The following is a 20,381-nucleotide window of genomic DNA, read 5'->3' on the forward strand; positions in this document are numbered from 1 at the left end:
TGTTGGGGATTTACCCCAAAGATACAAATGCAATGAAACGCCGGGACACCTGCACCCCGATGTTTCTAGCAGCAATGGCCACGATAGCCAAACTGTGGAAGGAGCCTCGGTGTCCAACGAAAGATGAATGGATAAAGAAGATGTGGTTTATGTATACAATGGAATATTACTCAGCTATTAGAAATGACAAATACCCACCATTTGCTTCAACGTGGATGGAACTGGAGGGTATTATGCTGAGTGAAGTAAGTCAGTCGGAGAAGGACAAACATTATATGTTCTCATTCATTTGGGGAATATAAATAATAGTGAAAGGGAAAATAAGGGAAGGGAGAAGAAATGTGTGGGAAATATCAGAAAGGGAGACAGAACGTAAAGACTGCTAACTCTGGGAAACGAACTAGGGGTGGTAGAAGGGGAGGAGGGCGGGGGGTGGGAGTGAATGGGTGACGGGCACTGGGTGTTATTCTGTATGTTAGTAAATTGAACACCAATAAAATATAAAAAAAAATTATGGTGTAAATATTCTCACCATTGCAATTGCAAGCAACCAACATGAATGTTGGATTTGGGGAAAGATGTGTACAATTGATCCTTGTAGGTCAAAACAAGCATGCTCAGCATCCCCAGTGGTACTGCCCCAGAAATATTTCGACTATAATTTAGCTTCCCATGTGATTTAGCCCCTAGGAGAGAATTTACTTATCTGCCTTAATATTATCTGCTTGATGGCTAACTCTCCCTTTCAGTGGCAATAGATATATTTTTATGATAGTTTATGTATTGGTCTAGTGGCAGTCAGTTGCTGGAGCCAGACCACACCAACAGGAATAGCCAACAAGGCTAGGGAGCATAGCCAAAGAATGGTGACAGGCCACAGTATGACCTCCCATTGGGGACCAGTGCAGCTGACCCACTGGTCTTCCCTCTGCCATGTGTGAAGTCCTCATCACCCTCTGCTGTAACAGTTTAAATTCCAAAGTATGGTTATGGGAACATATTTATCCTTGGCACACTGTGGTGTTAGACTGAAAAATTTCACTGATATGTTAAGCAAGTAGGCTAATTAGAATAAAAGAAACATCTACTGAGGACATTTACCCACCTCCACATGCTCTTAAGTGCATCCCTACTAACTTGACTATACCTTTTCCCATAAAACATATAAAAAGGGTAATTAGGGAAAAGCCTTATGGTCCCTGTTACATATTCTATAGCTTCTTGAATAATCTCCCCTCTAAAAAAAAATTCTTCAACAGTGTGCAAACATCAAGGTTTCTCCATCCCTATGGAAATCTCTCTCCCTTGGTGAAATGAGGACATGATAAAAAAAAATAATATTAAATTTGGGGTAAACAAAAGGAAGAGGTATTTTGAGCCAGATGATGGACCATCAAAAGGACAATTTGATAATGCACTGTCTGCAGACTTCATAGGAAGGCGAAATAACTGTGTGTAGCTCCAAATCAAAACTTGGAGTTTATCATTATAGACTAATGGTTTCTACTTGCAAAGTTCCCACTGCAGCTGGCCAAAGAGTTGTAATAATCAATTGGGTTCTGATTACATGCATTTAGCTCAACTGTGAAAACCAAGTGGAGTCAAGTGGAACTTGAAGCTGTAGAGAATTAAACTGTCTGGCTTAAGCAGTATAGTTTGGGGGGCTCAGACTGTACTGCTACAGAAGGGAACATGTAGGCTACTGATGATGTGGAGTTAGGGAAGACCTAACAAGTAGTTGTGGCTACACCATTCAGCCTGGTCATGCTAGAAACCCTATTATCTAGTACAATTACAATGATCCCTGGGCTCCCACTTCACCCAGTCCACCCCAGACAAGAAAGATCTGGAGTTAAATCCAGTAGAGCCATCTCCAACTGGCTATGCATTCAAGGATGAGGCTCAGAAACTTTCCTAGAATGGTAATGTCAAATCTTTATTTCAGGGAGAAGAGAAAATTTTATTTATTTTCACTTGTGTGGTGGGGAATCTTCTTACCATCTGAGTTCATTTCCTGCTTCTGCATGGATGATCTACAGATGTGTCCCTTCAGGGTTATCAACATGAATTGTCATTCTCAGTGTCCAGTATTACAGCTACACAGGAGATGGGAGTCATGGGGAGGCAGCAATCAGACACTACGTTTTTAGACAAATCCCCATGACTTGTCTATTTTCTTATTTGTGTAATAAGTGATGCCAATAAACTGCAATTAATTAAGTCTATTAAATGTGAAACTGGGGCAAGGAGTGTATAGAAACTCCCTGTATTATCTTTGCAACTTTTCTACAAGTCTAAACTATTCTAAGATAAAACACTTCAAAACAAAAGACTACTAAGCAATTTCTGGTTCATTGAGATTTTGCTTCAGGTTCAAGATATCACTCAGCTCATAACATGATGGCTCTAGTAGGCAGGTCTGGACTTGAGAATCCGGTTGAAAATTCACCAATGGGATTATCTCCATTATAAAAAAAACTGCATAGATATAAGACTAGAAGAGGCAATTGCTGCCTTTGGAGGATGGGCTTCCATAGGCAAGGTAGGGGAAGGGGTTCTTATTTCTTTCATTTTTCTTTGTCCTCTAAATCTTCCACCATTACTTTTGAGGGAAATCAGAGTTGCAAAAAGGCTTCACTCTTGCCTGACCATCTGCAACGGAAAGCTTCTTAGTGTAATGTACCTTTAGGATCTGGTCTTGCTTCTCTGGTTTCATCATCCACTACTCTTTCTCTTCCTATAGATGACAGTATTTCTGGATAATTCTATATGCCCATAATTGTTCCAGACATCCTGTGTGGTTTCACAACTCTGAATCTTTGTGCATCAATCTTACAACTTGCCTCCTCCCCAGTCTAAATTTTGGGTGTTTCCTTCAAAACTTAGCTAATATCACCTTTCTTGGGAAAGCTTCCCTGACCTCACCAAGCCTCACTACAGAATTCATGCTCTCTTGTCACTGCCAGACACAGGTTTCTATCATTGCACTTATCATGCTGACTGGTACTGATCTGTCTGCATGGTTAGCCCACCTACAAAATCCCGAGGGCAGGATAGTGTGTGATGTATTACAACATTCCCAGTGACTACTACAGTGTCTGGCATATGGAACATATTACAATAAATCTTTTTTGGGTGGATACTGAATGGACTCACCAGCAGATGTTTGGTTACTCCCAGAAGGCAGCATCACTGACTTATGAAAGGAGAAAGGTTGACCAAGAGCCAAAAAAGAAAGGCACAACCAAACTGGGAAGTCAGGTGAGAAGTGGCTGGAACTATAATATAACAGGCACAGGAATAAAGTTGACCAGGAACCTCATCTGAGTCAGAGCCAGGATGAGTGAGTCTGAGCTGCAAGGGCTGCCTCTTCTGAGGTCCCAGGGCAAAAGCTCTAAAGTTATCTTCCTGTGAGATGTCAGCCAAGACATTCTAACCCAACTTGTCTTGTTTACTCATATAATCCTTAAATTGTTAGGAACAAAATGCCCATTGGAGAACATCAAGTCTAATGGTCTGTAAACTGCACTTTCACAGGAATCTGAGATTCTAAAGAATTATTTCAAAGACAGAGGGTGTGGAGGAGTTTGGCGCTCCAGACACTCTAACAGGGCAGTTCCATTCGTCACTGGCTTACAGAGTGGCACTCCACAGAAAATTATTGAAGAAACAATTCTGCTGATAAAGCAAAGGCAGAGATGGAGGGAGGGAGGAAGTAAGAAAGAAAAAGAGAGAGGAAGGAAGCTTGAAATGAGGGAGAGGAAGTCTGGGAAGGAAGGGAAAGAAGAGGGAGAAGGAAAAAGGGAGATGGAGGGAGGACAAAACAAAAAAAGATGGAGAGAGGGAAGAAGGAAACTAGAAAGAAAAGGAAGCAAAGGAGGAAGGAAGGACAGAAGGAGACAGGAAAGGAAAGAAGAAAGGCAAGAGGGAGGGAGGTAAGGAGGGAGGGAGGTAAAAGAGAGGAAGGAGGGAGCAAATTTAAAGAAGAGAAACAGAAAAGGAAAAAAACCAACTCCTAATAACATCCAAACAAATCTTTCATGAGAAAATGAGGAGTCAGGAGAGGTGAATTTCTGAGGTCATGCAGGAAGGAAATGGCACTGTCACAATGATGACTCTAGTCCTCTCATTCCCAACTCAGCACACCACATTTGAGAACATAAGTTCCATCAGCTCCATCTTCTTCCCCCTTCACCCCATAATGCAGTAAGTCACCCTAATAAAAGCTCCCAAGCTACAGTGCCCAATGAAGTGAAAAGCAAAGGTGAAAGTAGGTATTGTGAAATTAAAAACTTCAAATAGGAGATCAGACACTCTGGCCATCTCATGAGCCATGAATCCTGAAAAAAAGATGTTGCTAAATAGGGAATCCTCATGACCTGCTCCCACAAATGGTGGGGGGGGGGGAAATGATTCATAATTAGGGCAGCAATTGCTTGCATGGAAATAAGAGCTATATGCCTGGAAATCCCTTGTCCTCCTAAAGGATTCAAATATGCCCCAAGTGAGGCATTCATATTCCCGAATTACTGAGGAAACAAATCCCTCTTCAAAGATCATACAAGAGAGAACTTGAATAAGATATGGAGGGATGGTTAGTGGAATATAGGGTCTGGGGGTTGCTATAATTGTTCATTCAGCATGCCTTTTTCTGAGGGCCTCCTTTATGCAGTACTACCCTAGGAAATGGATAGATAGGAATGAGGATGTGGGGCCCTGTTCTCAAAAGCTCAAAGTCTAATAGGTAGACTATCCTGATTATAATACTATATGATAAGGACTTTCATGATGTAGGGGAGGGATGGTGAGAACCTCCTATCCCACCTATCTGAGCACTTATCCCAGTACAGGAGAGTAGAGAAGAGCTCCTAGCTCAGTAGTTCTCAACTTTAACTGGCATGTGGATTACTAGGGGGATCTTGTTCAAGTGTGAGTTCTGATTCAGTAACTCTGGGATGGGGCCTCAGATTTTGCATGTCCAGTGGAATTCAGATGAAGCTGATGCTGCTGGTTGCAGACTACACAGAGAGAAGCAAGGTCCTACAACAGAGTCACTCAAAACATGGACCATGGACTAGCAGCATCGCTATCACTTTTGAGTATGAATAAATGCAAATGCTCAGGTTTTCCTACAGACCTCCTAAATCAGAATCTCTGAGGATAAAGCCCAGAAAGCTGTGTTCTATCAAATTCTCAAGGTGATTCTTACAAACGCTAAGATTTGAGAAGTAGCATCTTTGTGGATCTATTTGAACTGAGTCCTAAAGAAAGAGATAAGATGGGGTGCCTGAGTGGCTCAATGGTTGGGCGTCTACCTTTGGCTCAGGGCGTGATCCCAGGGTGCCGGGATTGAGTCCCACATCGGGCTCCTTGCATGAAGCCTGCTTCTCCCTCTGCCTGTGTCTCTGCCTCTCTCTCTCTGTGTCTCTCATGATTAAATAAATAAATAAAATCTTAAAAAAAAGAGAGAGATAAGATTACCATGTTAAAAACTCCACTCAACAGCATCTATTATAGACTCCACTGTCTGCCTCCAAATTCAGCTCCAACAAATATTTCTCATTCACTTGGCCAGATCAACATCATTGCTAAGGCAAAACTGGATCTGATTTCCCATGAACTGAGACAGGCTTGAAAACTCTTGGAGAGGGAAAGAAGGATACATCCTATTGAAATGTCACAAAGATGGAAAGTGCGTGGCATGTGTGCCACCCCATGCTCATTCTGTTTCTGTGACAGACATCATTAATCAGTCCCTGATCTCTTTCTTGCTTCACCCAGGCCCTATCTCAGAAATCTCAACCTAGTTCTCCAGGCATCCCTTACTGACTGAGAGAAGCTTATACATAAGAGAAAGCCCATCTAGTCCTTTAAATCATCATGGATGGAGAACTCTAGTCAAAATAAATATTTTACCAGGTATGAGAAAAAAGCAGCCCCATTGTTTTTCTTCCTAGTGTGCATTTCTCAGAAAGAAGAATCTTTATGCCAGAGTCATAGGTGGGAGTGACCAAACTACCTATTCAGCAAGTGACATTTGCATATTTCATCCAAGAGAAAGAATAGAAGGGGGAGGAAATGCACATTTACTGAGCATATACTCTGTATCGTGTACCTTCACAAGGGCATATAGAATATTTCATCTGATCCGCACCATAAACATACAGAGTAAATTTTGTCATCCTTATTCTATTAGAGGAGTTTCAGAGAAGTTATGTGAGTTGCCTGCTCTCAAGCAGCTAGTAAAGAGCCTAAATTCAAGCCCAGGTCTCTCTGGCTTGAAACATGGGTCTTTTGCTATTACACTTTAATAAACAGAGGCATTGCTGATACGGTTGATTAAAAAAAATAATAAGGCCACATAATAGCATGGGCTTCAAGATAGTTATTTCTAGACAGCTCTAACTATTTTAAAAGAGTCCATGGATTCTCTTAAGAGGGCTTTTTTTAGCCCAGAATCTCTGAGTTTCAGATGGTCTGGGATGAAGATTTCATCTTCTGGTTGATTCCAAAGGACTTGAGAGTGTGGCCTGGAATATTTACCTCAGGAGCACAAAATCCTGTAGAAACAAATTGGTGGCTTTATTAGACAAAACCCAAAGGGATGGCAGCAGCAGCTCCAGAGCAGGGTCCAACTGTGGCGGCCAGAGTCATGGCAGAGCAAGTGTTTAGAGAGTTTTTTCCCCTCTTTGATGGAGTTTTAGTTGAAAGGAATGCAGCTGAAACTGTAACCAAAGGAGGTATTATGCTTCCAGAAAAATCTCAAGGAAAAGTGTTGCAAGCAACAGTAGTAGCTGTTGGATCGGGTCCTAAAGGAAAGGGTGGAGAGATTGAGCCAGTTAGTGTGAAAGTTGGAGATAAAGTTCTTCTCTCAGAATATGGAGGCACCAAAGTAGTTCTAGATGACAAGGGTTATTTCTTATTTAGAGATGGTGACATTATCGGGAAGTATGTGGACTGAAATCATTATTCAAATAGCATGAAGTGAAGCTGCCCATTCTAGTGAAGTTGTGAAATCTTTCATCATGTAAATAATTTTCATGTCTCTCTTTTATAATAAACTAATGGTATCCAAACTAATGATATCCAGTGTCTCTGAAGTTTAGTTCTAGTCTACCGATACAAACATTAGCAAATAAAAATACATAAATGAGAAAAAAAAAACCCAAAGGGATGATCTCTTGCTTTAAATACTAATTCTGCAACCTGATTTTTTTTCCTAAATTGGCCCTTGCTGGCGAGTATAATGCAATAAATACATCAATCTTATTGTTATTATTGTATATTATAATAATAATTACATTATTATCACTATTACTTTTATAGCAATGTCACATTGGGTTCTCTAAAAACAGATGCTGAAATGGAATTTGGGGTGCAAGATGTTTATTAGGAGTCAACATCTATGAAGGGAAATGGGAAAGAAACAACGATGGGGCAGAGAGGTTGAACTGCAATCAAACTTGAAAAGCCTGAGACCCCCCCAACAAGGAGCTTTGGAACAAATATCATGCATTAGGGTTGTTCCTCTTCAGGCCAAAATGCTCCAACCTTTATAAATCTGCCTCATTCAGGGGCATGTGGGTGGTAGCCAGTTTGTGCCCCCGACTCTTGATTTCAGCTAAGATCTCAAGGTTATGAGATTGAGCCTGATGTCCTGCTCTGCGCTCAGCGGAGTATGAAGACTGCTTGTCCCTCTCCCTCCCCTCCCCCTGCCCTGCTCTCTCTCTCTCAAATAAATAAAATCTTTAAAAAAATAAATAAATCTGCCTCATTCAGTCTCTAGATACTGGATGCTCTGGGAAGAAAGTGATGATACAGCTCTCTAGAGCTGAGGCAAAGCTTGAAGGAATGAGTAGCTACAGACACTCTGCTGACCACATTCCTTATAGCTGGACAGCAAGTCCTTCTTTAAAGGAGGATGCAGACATTTGACCGGGGCTTTACAATTTATGACATTTTCATATCTATTATGACTTTTGCTCCTTGCCACCCAGATGCGATCACAGTATGCCATAGTAGATTCCACAGTTGTTCAAAATATTTGCTGTCCTACTTTTCACGGTGGAAGAAGTAATTCCTGTTCCATTGACATTGGGATCAGTTATGTGACTTGCATTGGCCAATGAGATATAAGTGAAAGTAACGTGTACCAGTTCTGAGCAGAATCTTTAAGGGCCACTTTTGGAGCGCTGACATCTTCTCTCCTTTCTTTTTTCCTCTACTAAGAGTCCAGATGTTCTACACGGGAGCTGCTCCTTCAGCATGGGTTCCTGAGTAAAGGGCCAAAGCTGTAGGCTCTCCACAATGGACAGCTTTGTGAGAGAGATAGAGACCTGTATTGTTTCACATAACTTAGCCTAGATTAACTAAAACAGCTCCCATCACCTACAAGACATAAAGCTCAAGCTTCCCAACAAGGCTTTATATCACCCAACCTCTGCCCATCTTTCTACTCTCATCTCTCATCAGGCCTCACCTTGCTTTGCTCTAACCATATCAAACCCATTTCCCTTCTTGAAAAACTCCTACCCCCTCTCCAAGCTTTAGCTAAAATAGTCTCTCGTCTATGTGATTTTTCCCTCACTCCCTTTCCTTAAGCAGAAACAACTCCTTCAATCTTTCCCATTGGCCTGGGTAGAAACTATTTTGTTAGATCCTGCCCAGTGCCTAGTACACTGTCAGGGACTCAGCAGGTGGTCAATAAATATTTGGTGGAATAAATCACAATGTATACCCAGGTGTTAATGTGTACCGGGCACTGTAATAAGTGCTTGATGTAGATTATTTAACTTTCACCAATATTCCCTATTTTAAAAATGGGAAAACTAAGGCCCAGAAGGTTAAGTAACTAGTTTGTGTTTTAAGTGACAAAAGCAGGCAGTCTAATTCTGCAGCACACTTAAGCACTGTGCTATCTGTACCAATCCACATGTGCCCAGATTCTAACAGTTTCTTACACATAGCAGACACTCCATACATGGAAGTAGTGGTGTATTGGAGATCTATCCCTAGTGCAGGCAGAGGGAGTACAATGATTGTAATAAATTTGAAAGCAATAATAAAATCAATGAAAATCTGGTCTTATATATATTATCACCATACACTAGCAGTTCTAAACAATGTCACTGATAAAACATTCTTCCCTGCCACGGTGGATCATTTCCATGCCCCAACCCCTTATTACAGCACTGAATGGTCATTAAATGAATGAATGAACTGACTGATAGAATTGAGGGTAATATGAATGATGGAGATGTAACAGTTGACAGAGAACAAGCCTATTATCTCCATGACTTTCAATTAAAGCAAAGCCAGTAGCCTAGGTTGACATGTTGTCTCCCTTGGGTGATGGGCGAGTATTTGGCGGGGGGCGGGGGGGGATACCAGCCAGCCCAACTGGATGGGCCTGGCATTATGGAAAGGATGAAAATCATCCATTTTGTAAATCCAAAGACACCACCCAGCAACCTGAGGCCTGGGGACAGAGAAATATCTCACCTTGGTCATCCTCCCTAGGCCAGTGACCAGAGCTGCAGAAAAGCAAATAAAATTCAGGAAAGAATCTGGAACCTGCATTTATATAGGCACCATTGGGCAATGACCCAAATTTTTATAGCCTGCTGCTCAGCAAAGTATCATTCTGACAGGAAAAAGAGAAATGAAAATCCTGGACATTCCTTTTGAGTAAGTTCTATTTCTTGGGCCTTTGATGATAATGTTTTTGGACACTTTATCATAACAGAGAATGGCAGTGTCAGTATTTCTACCTTTCCACATCAGTGTAGAATTCCCTAATATTTGGTAAAATCAAAATCCAGAAAAATACAGCATCTGTTTAAACAAATCTCACCTAGCCCTGTAATCCCAATCTGGAGGACCGCTCAGTTAATTGGTCTACATGCCTGTGTCTTTGACTAGGTTGTGAGTTTCTGGAATATGGAGATACTCTCTCATTCCCCTAGAAACAAAAGTAGCCTTTGGTTTGTTGAATGAATAAAGGATGACTTTGTTTCTTTCCATCATGGTCTAACCTGGTGAATGCTCTCTTCGGATGCCTTCCCCCAAGTGATTGACTCAGTCACACAGAATGTCTTCCCCATTCATGGAGAGGAGAGGATCTAGAGATCTGGATCTAGAGACTTATCCATGGGATAAGTCCCAAAACATTTTATTTCAATCAGAAATGCCTCCCACAGGCTGCTCACTTTTTCTCCAAAGTGTTTGCCAATGATCTTTGGGTTGATCACATCAGTGAGAGGGTCTCAATGAAGGGTTAATGGCTTGCAGGACTTTTTCTTAACACCTGTTAATTTCTCTCTTCGTGAGGAGAGGACATATCAGAATTTGCCAAACCATAGTGAGGAAGAAGCAATCACATTAGAGCAGTGGTTCTCGGCTGGGGGAGATTTTGCCCCCAAGGACCCAAGGGACATTTGGTAATGTTTGGGTACATTTTTGGTTATTAACAACCAAAAAGGGGATGCTGCTGCTGCTGAATCTAGTGAGTAGAGGTCAAGGATGCTTCTAAACATCCTCCAGTGGAGAGAACTTACCTCCTTGCTACATAGTCAAGAATTCTCAGCTGCAAATGTCACTAACACCAAAGGTAAGAAACTGCATTATAGGCATTGGAGGTTAGAAGCAGTAAAGGTATGAAGTCACACATTCCACTATTTTGGGGAAAATAATAGTAATGATAATGATAACCAGCAGCAATAGCAGTAAACACCTACTGGGTGGCAGACACTCTTGTAAGTATTTTTACACTTAACTGTTTTAATCCTTATCCAACTACTTCCAACTCCTCGAAGTCCCCTTCAAGGTAGGGACTGTTACTATCCCCATTTTATTAATGTGGACACTGCAGCACCCAAAGTCACCCAGCTGGTGAGTGTCAGAGCTGCTACTGCCACAACTGCCTGGCTCTATATCTGTATTCTTTCTTTTTAATTGTATTTAAATTCAATTTAATTAACATATCGTGCATTGTTAGCTTCAGAAGTAGAATTTAGAGAGTCATCGGTTGCATAGAACACCCAGTGCTCATTCCATCAAGGACCCTCCTTAATGCTTAACCATTCTGGTGAACTGAAAATCAGAGACAATTTCAGTTCTGGCTTTTAAGTTCATTTCTTTAGGAAAGAGACAGAACTCAAGAAAGCAAAGCACTTGCCCTTCTTTAGGATTTTGTGGATGGAAGATATCAGGGCTAAAGACTGAGCAGTGATTAATATCTGCAATTGCAAACCCACGAGTCAGAGATGAGGCTCTATGCCCGCCATGGCAGCTAATGAGGGAGACTGGTGTAGTGGAAAGAACATTATGTCAGGAAGCAAAAAAATGTGGATTTGGGGTACAGCTCTGCCACAAATATGTTGTGGCTTTGAGCAAGTGAATTTATTTTTTTTAATTTATTTTTTATTGGTGTTCAATTTACCAACATACAGAATAACCCCCAGTGCCCGTCACCCTTTCACTCCCACCCCCCCGCCCTCCTCCCCTTCCACCACCTCTAGTTCGTTTCCCAGAGTTAGCAGTCTTTACGTTCTGTCTCCCTTTCTGATAAAGAAGATGTGGTTTATGTATACAATGGAATATTACTCAGCTATTAGAAATGACAAATACCCACTATTTGCTTCAACGTGGATGGAACTGGAGGGTATTATGCTGAGTGAAGTAAGTCAGTCGGAGAAGGACAAACATTATATGTTCTCATTCATTTGGAGCAAGTGAATTTAAACTTTCCAGCCTGATTTGCCCTTTCTGGTGTTTTCCATATTTTCCATGTTAGCTCTTCTCATGGTTGTATAGAGCAGGAGTTGACAAATTGTGGCACGTAGGCCCAATCTGGCTGTCTCCTGTTTTTGTCAACAAACTTTTATTGGGACATGGCCGTACCCATCTTTTACATAATGTCTATGGCTTTTTTTAGGCTACCATGGAAGAGCTGAGTAGTAGCAATAGAGATTATGTCTACACAGCACAAAATATTTACTACTTAGTCCTTTACAAAAAAAGTTGTCGAGCCCTAGTGTGGAAGTATCTGTGTAGATTTTCTTTCTAAATCTGTGGAGTAGGAAAATAAAAATGAGTCTGTGCTACAAACTACTCTAACCTATCAGGATGCTCTAATGAAATCACCTATGTGAAAGTACTTCGAAAAAGTACTAAGAAATATATGAATCATACCATTATTACTTATACATTTATTGTGTAATATATAATTATATATAAACAAGAATTATATTTAAAATTATGAAAATATATATTATTATATTATAATACATAATATATATTAGTATTCAGATGATGGGGGTGCAATGTGACATAGTAGAAAATGAACAAACAAAAGCCAAATAGCATGAGATTTGAAATCAAGCACACCTGAAGTTGAATCTAAGTCCACCCAACTATTCCGATCATGATTTGGAGTAGTTATTAAATTCCTCAAGCATCATTTCCTTACCTGCGGATAAGATTATTAAACTGGGGAAGAGAAATAATGCACAATGGGGCTAATGACACTTCATTCCTAAGCTTGCTGGGAGGGTGAAAAAAGATATACAAATGCATTCAATTATGTATGCATTTGTCCATTGAATATGTCGCACGAATGCTCCACTGGGTATCAGGAGTTGTGCCAATCACCAGATGTACAGCTGTGCTCAGAAAGCCACAGTCCCTGCACCCTAGTACCTACAGTCTAGTGGGATAGACAGGCCTTGAAATTTCAGAACATAAAAGTTCAATGACAATTCTGAGGGCTGTTCAAATTAAGTAGTAATGGCCACAGTCATGGCTAATGGCATGACTGCTACAAAGAGATGAGAATTTTTCAAAGACACAAGAAATCACCCAGGTTCTCAGTTGTGAGAAACCTTTGAGGGGCAGTGGGGGATTCACAAGACTGGAAGATCTGAACTCAGGGAAGGGAAAAGGAAAGCACAGCACTATATAGATCTGAGCACAGGGTAGGATGGGAGTAAGAGATGGCAAAGGGAGAGAAAGAAGGATGTGAAAAAGGTAGTCACAGAGGTCAGATTTGCCCTACTGAGCATCATAGGATCAGCGGGAACACTATACACCCACCAGCAATATTTCCTTCTCTTGTAGAAATCAGCCCCTCTAAGTCCCTCCAAAGAAACCATGCAGCTGCAAACGCACAGCAAAACACAATCACACTTGTGTACATGGGGGCAGAGGATGTGTGCATTTTTATTAAACTGGCTTCCTTTTCTTCCTGAGAAGGTAGCTACACCATATCTACCAGCCTTCCTTGGAATTAGGTATAGCCACGCAACACTTCTGGCTAATGGAACCTTGGTAGAAGTTATGTTTGTCCCTCACAGCCTATCCTCATAAAAGCCTCCCATCTAGTTCCCCAACTTTCACTCTCCCCTAGTCTGCTGGGCTCAGTGGAGCACTTCAGGGCCCGAAGAGAATAGCAGGGCCAGAGGAAAGAAGGATCATGGATCCCTGCCTGACTGCATGGAGCAGAGCTCCCTATGATATGAACAAGAAATGAACTGTGACCATATTCATGCACTGTGAGCTTGGGGTTGTTTTTCTCCTTTACAGCCCTAATTAGTACATACAAGTATCTTATTTTCCCTTTGTACATTTACTGCCACCAGAATGGAAGCTTCGTGAAGACAAGAACTCTGTCTTCTCATTCACATTTATGTCTAGAATTGTGTGACATTAACAAGATGGTCGGAAAACATTTATAGACAAAAAATATTGGTAGGTTGAGGACAAGATAATGTCAATCAGTGACCCAGGGTCATTGGAAGAGAAGAAATAAAAGCTGATACAACACAGCTCTTCTGTAAACAGTAAAGTTCTGTACAGATTGCAGAAGTGGGGTTTGTTTTCCATCATTGCAGAAGTGGGTTTGTAGATGCACAGGCATATTATGCATACAGGCATAGCCACAGTGAATTCTTACAACATTGTAGTGTAGACATGAGCACACAGATGTGCCACAATTGAATTCTTTTAGCATGATAGGAACCAAAGATGATCACGTACTCAAAAGAATCAGGATCTCCCTGTGTCCATGTGGGCCCATGTCTGTCTCCCACTGGGACGTAAGCTAGATTCATACATCAGGCTTAGGCTTTAGATCCAGGTAATCTGGGAATAAATAAGAATGCTAATTTACAGTCATCAAGTTCTTTGTATCTGCCTAGCACTGTGATAAGAGTGTTATGTATGTCCCATGATACTTAATTCTCTTATCCACCCTACATGGTAAGTATTATTGCTATCCTCATTTTATAAATTCAGCAAGTTCAGGCTTAGAAAGGTGAAGGAATGTGTTGAAGGCCACCTAGCCAGAGGGGCTTCCTAGATGCTGACCTGAGGCATGTGCCTTCACCCCTTCACTACTGTGTCTTCATCTGTAAAATGGGAGCAACAACACACATCTGACAAGTCTGTTAGAAGGATAAAATTAAATCCGACAGTGCATCTAGAATTCCCTGTGGATCATCTGACACTGAGAAGGAGCTCAGAAATATACCACCTTCCTTCCCTATACTTCCCTTCATTTGCCCAGGAGAGCCATTTTGTCCTAGGCAAGGTTCTGAGCTCCAAAAGCCAGCAGCAAGCGGAGGCCAAGTCCCCAGATGACTCCGCCACCAGGGCCAGCCAGTGTGCACCAAACCCTTAATCGTATTTAAACTCTGTCTGGGCACCTAATTATCTTAATGATGCAGAATTCAAAATAGCACAGTCTGTGTGCACCCCAAGAAAGGTCCCGTTCACAGACATGGGCCTATCAAGCCAGAGAAAAGAGTCTAATAAAAGAATTTAACAATTACAGTACTTAGAACAGGAAAGGCTGACAGGTCATCATTGGAAGCTGGGTTCTCCCTGAGATCCCTCTCTCCCGTCTGAGCTTTCTTGGGATATTTCCACTCTTCTGTTTGGACTCCCCCTGCTTCAGGGGCCATGACTCTTTCATTGTTGATTATGTGGTTTAATTCTCGCAACTATGTCAGGTAGACATGACAAGCCCATTTCACAAACAAAGGGACTGAGCCCTGGAGAAAGTTGGGTCTTTGGAACAAAACCAGAAGCTCACTCTGTAGCCCAGTGTCCTGGGATACCGATCACATGGACAGCCTGAGTCCATGTCTTGCACTCTTGAACTCTTCAAGAGGTGGCCTGATGAGCCTTCTTTTCCATTTCTTCTTCCTCTCCCCTCTCTTCTTGCTTCCTCCCTCCCTTCCTACCTAACTTTTCTTCTTAATTTTATTCTTTCATTCCCTGACTTCTTAGTTTTTCTCTTTCCTCCCCTCCTTACCTTGATTCCTTCTCTCTGTCCTTCCATCCCTTTCTTTCTCTCCCTTCCTTCTCTCTTTCTCTCTTCCCCTCTCTCATGCTCTCTCACTCTCACTGTATTAACTACCTATTCTTTGCCTGGTCTCATACAAGACTTCAGGAACACACAGATCCATTAGACATGTCTCTGCTCTCAGGGAACTCACTCTCAGCTGGGATGGGGGGACAGACAGCAAAACAGACACCACAGTAGTGAGATTAAATATTATGATGAAGAAATCAGAGCTAGCTGTAGGAGCATGGATGAGGGTCCCAGGGAAGGCTTTCACTTCAAGGCAGCCTCTACATCACTGTCTTAATTTCTGCCTAAGTGCAAGATGTCACCATCCTCACAGATGGGGCTGAAAAGACTCTGTCAACCTCTTTAGATCGTTCTCAATTTGTGCAGTAAGACACCTAAGAGCTTGCCAATGGCTAGAGTATGCCATGGAATTCCTCACAGCCTGTCAATTTCAAATAGGGGCTGGCCATTGCTGGGATAGTGGAAGAAGGTAGTCTGCTACCCACTTATTCTCCATCCCAGGTAATGGTCAATAGCCAGGTAATATTAGACCTCAACAAGCGGATACCCAATATTAGCCTCAGAGTTGATCAGTGCTCAGTGCTCATGAGAACAGATTAATAAACAATAAACACATAAATATTGCTATTGTTCCAGCATATTGAGAAATACTTGAATATGCTACTGTATAAGTTTAAGGCACACAGCTTGATGGTTTGATTTACATAGATTATGAAATGATGACCACAGTAGGTTCAGCTAACATCCATGTTCTCATATAGATACAATAAAAAGAAAGAAAAAAAATCTTTTTGTGATGAGGACTCTTTAAGATCTGCTCTCTTAACTTTCCTGTATATCATATACCAGCATTAACTATGGTCACTGTGTTGTACATTACATCCCCAGGACTCACATCTTATAACTGGCAGTTTGTAGCTTTTGACCACCTTTAGCAATTCACCCTCCCCCCCACCCCCCACCCCCCTACCACCACCCCACGCTGCCGCCTCTGGTAACCACAAATCTGATCTCCAGAAGAAAGTGTCAGTGTTGAGGATAGGGCATTAGAAATTACCAGGCAGACCAGCAAAAGAAAAAAGATTGAAAAAGATTGAAGAAAGCCTATAAGACACAGGACACAATGTAAAGAAACAATAATCATGTTATGAGAATTCCAGAAGAGAGAGAGAAAAGGATAGAAAATATATGCAAAGCAACAATGGCCAACAAAAATCCCTGAACCCAGGGAGAGAAATGGGTATCCAGATTCATGAGGTTTAAAGAACCCGAAGGAGGTTGAACTCATTTAGGGCTGCACCAAAACACATAATAAATAGTCAAAAGGCAAAGGCAAAGAATTTTTAAAGGAGCAAGAGGAAAGAGAGAAGTTACATACAAGGAAACACCCATGAGACCATTGGCAGATTTCTCAATATAAATATTTCCTAAACAGCATTCTTGTACCAGTCTGGGTGGTTTTTGCAACCACCAAATGTCTCATGTTGAGGTAGTCTTGCATAGATGGGCTCAAGTATCTTATTTGGAGTCAAATAGATTTTGGTTTGTAACTATAAGGTTCTGGATGGGAAATCTTAGTTCTTCCAGGCTCAATGTCTCATTTTTATAATGTAGATAATAACCTAGGTCATAGGACTGCTGGTCGAAATACAGCACAGTGTCTTCTCCACCATAAAATAAGAACATGGCAAATGACACTTATTTCTAAATATTATGACTGTAATTCATCAAAATGGTTCTGTGAGAGCCCTTCGTTTATTAGGAACAGAGTAGAGACTTGAAGTTGAAGCCACCTACCTTGAGATTCACCACAAATGAAAGAGAGGCAGATTTTGAGACACCAACCTTCCATCCAGCACACCCCATCCCATCAGGGAAGTTATTGTCAGGAAATCAATGGTGAATTCTCATCTCAAGGAGGTGGGATCCACCAGATTGTGGTGGATGCCAATGAATTCATGGTTTTATTAACCTGTCTGGAACTGATAGAATCTGAGGAGTGCTAGCCCTTCTCATCTCAGTATCCCCTGGAAAGTTACCAAGTAAACTGTAAGTAGTGAAAGGCTCCAAATACTTCATGCTCCAACAGATCCAATCTTTCTTGAGCTTGAGGGACTGACACTATCTGTCTTCCCCTCTCCACTCTGGCTAATAACTTCGGTCATGTGGCACCCACTTTCCAAAGCCTTTCTTTTCTCTCAGCTTGAGAAAGCTCCAATTTGGTGATTGTTCATTATCCCCCCATTTAGACAATTTTCAACGCACAGTGGAACCTTTAAACAGTGTGAACAATGTTGTCAATCTTTCTGCATGCTGCCTCTGCCAGGCATTAAGAAGTAAATTGACTGCACAGCAGGAGGGGAATTAGGAACACAGTTTCCATTAATAGTTATAGGGGAAGCCAAGTGGGGCCTTAAGTTTGGTCATGGATGGGGGCGGGCATTAGAGACACCTGTCTACCAGGGGCTGGACTGAGTCTGAGTCAGTATTTGGAGCTCCCCAACAAGGCCTTTCCTCACCAGGGAGAGAATCCCTTAATGCAGGCCACAATAGGGTGGGTGGAAGAGAAGAGAAAAATCCATACCTTGAGGACCTGCTGTATGCAAAGCACATCAATAGTGTTATCTCACGTCATCCTCAAAATAACACCAAGGGTTGGGAGCAGTATTTGTTTTGTGTGGATGAGAATGCAGAAGTAAAAACTCAAGTCACACAACTCATGAGTGATGGAGCCAGGATCTGAAATGTGATCTATCCAGCTCCCAAAGTCCCATCGTTAGCAACCACTTTACTGTAAGAGGGACTTGCTTTCTAGAGTCTTCCTAATGTCTCTTTTGCCCAGACTGGGCTGCCTCCCCTGGAGGCAATTGGAGGATTAATAAGTTCACTATCTCTTGTTATCACACAAACTGAGGCCTTTGTCCATTTTCACTGGATTCAGCTTCTGCCAGCTGTGCTTATCATTCACCTTTGTTGTTCCAACGATATTATCCACCCACCCTTACTTCCGCCTTTCCTGTATTACTCAGAACAGCCACTTCTCTGCTCCATGAGTAGCTATCGAAGAAACAGCAAATAGGCCACTAATTCCTCATCCCACATGTATAACGGGCATCATTCATCAATTTCCCACCTAGCAGCAACTACCAACAGATCAGATGAGACACTCAAGCATAACTCTATCTGCCTTCCACAACCCGAGCCAAACACAACTCCTAAGTAAACCAGTGAATGTATCCTGTGCATAACAAAATTTCCTCTTTCTTGCCCCACTTCTCAAGAGCAGAAAACCAAACAGACTATATTCTAATGGGTACATTTACTAATCACATCTTTTATTTTTCTATCCCTGCACACTCTCTCAAAGATTTAAAACCCAGATATTCTAGTTCTCAAACCCCAGTCCTATCAACATTTGTTGGAATTATATGACCTTAGGCAGGTTGGCTCCTTCATCTATAAAATAGTTATGCTAATGTCATCCTCACAGCATTATTTGAGGATCAAATGAGAAAAAACACACAGAGCACCAAACATAATGCCTGGAAAATGGATAGTTCATTAATGTCGAATCGACAAAATGCCCAAACATCAGGGTATCTCTTTTTCCTCCACCTCCACCATCTGGCTGGTTTCCCATGTGATAGAGCCTTCTCTGTTCTGTTCCCTCCAGCATTTAGGAAGGACAGGACTCTCAAGTCAATCTGAGGATAACTGCTTGCCAAAGGTAGAAACAATTGCTGGTGTCTTGGCAAGAGATGGCCACATCTCAAAAGGACAATGGGAAACCTTTGGCTGAAAATTCTGCAGTGGCTGGTGGACCGCCCACAACTGTACTGCACACAGATGCTGAACCTCCTTCTCTCAAAACCAGGGTCAGTCCCAGCACCTTTCTTTCTTCTTTTTCAACAACAAAAGCATTGAGCCCTTACTATGGGTAGGGCACATGCTAGATCCATCGACCACCAGTCTATGCACTTTTTAATGTTATTTATTTATTTATTTAAGAGAGAGAGAGAGAGCATGTGCACATGAGTGGGGGTGGACGGGCAGAGGGAGAGAAGGAAAGAATCTGGAGCAGACTCTCTGTTGAGCTTGGAGTCCAAGGCAGGGCTCGATCTCTCCACCCTGAGATCTGACCTGAGCCAAAATTAAAAGTCGGACATTTAACTGACTGAGCCACCCAGGCACCCCTCCATGCATTTCTTTAATAAGCCACCTGCTGAAAAGATGACAGTGACATCTGACATGAATCAAGAGCTTCCAGCATGCCGGGCACTGCAGTATTTTATGTGGACTTTCTCACTCAGTCCTCAGAGGATCATTTTACCAAATGGAAGGATGCCAAATACACCTGTTATATAGATCTGTTCTCTCTCTCTCTCTCTCTCTCTCTCTGTGTGTGTGTGTGTGTTTAATTTAGTGATTAATCACAAAAGTCATAATGTTCATTTTAAAACTTTTAAACAGGGCACCTGGTTGATTGATTGATTGATTGACTGATTTAGTGTCTGCCTTCAATTCAGGTCATGATCCCAGGGTCCTGGGATCGAGCCCCACGTTGGGTTCCCTGCTCAGTTGGGAGTCTGCTCTTCCTTCTCCCTATGCCCCTCTCCCCAACTCATGCCATCTCTCCCTACTCAAATAAATAAATAAAATCTTAAAAACATAGCTGAACAGCAGTGGACAAGATGTTAAAGAATTTCATGTGCTTAGCAAAGTGACTGTCCTATGGGTATTAAACACACAAATAAAAAGTGTCAACCCTCTTCCCTCCCTGACAGCATTATGGAATTAGCCCTGCCCTCTGTACTGACCCCCTGCAAGGAGGCAGCATTCCCATGGCTAGGGGCAGCCTTGGTGTCTCTCTCTTCTTCTTGGCTATTCTCTTCCAGAGTTCTCTCTCTCTTAGCATTTTCTCTCATAAATATTTGCAAAAAATCAGGCTGCTCTGTCTCATTGTGTTTTCACGCCTTGTTTTGCCACCTTCTTAGCAGAGCTGATTTGA

The 20,381-nt window shown here is 41.8% G+C and overlaps 2 protein-coding genes across 3 annotated transcripts in view; one reads left to right on the plus strand and one right to left on the minus strand.

The window, feature by feature from the left end:
• SHISA9 (shisa family member 9) overlaps positions 1 to 20,381 on the minus strand; it is a 287,792-nt gene that overhangs the window by 89,213 nt on the left and 178,198 nt on the right. The window lies entirely within an intron of this gene.
• Positions 6,653 to 7,113, plus strand: LOC112640356 (10 kDa heat shock protein, mitochondrial-like). Its single transcript, XM_035718262.2, has one exon. It carries the CDS (start codon positions 6,653 to 6,655, stop codon positions 6,959 to 6,961), a length of 309 nt encoding a protein of 102 aa, XP_035574155.1. The 3' UTR covers positions 6,962 to 7,113.

This window comes from Canis lupus, chromosome 6 (genome assembly GCF_003254725.2).
Source record: "Canis lupus dingo isolate Sandy chromosome 6, ASM325472v2, whole genome shotgun sequence".
Classification (NCBI taxonomy): Eukaryota; Metazoa; Chordata; class Mammalia; order Carnivora; family Canidae; genus Canis; species Canis lupus.

What these genes read in the sequence shown, in the direction of transcription:
- LOC112640356 (XM_035718262.2), top strand. Translation starts at nt 6,653, where the DNA reads ATGGCAGAGCAAGTGTTTAGAGAGTTTTTTCCCCTCTTTGATGGAGTT.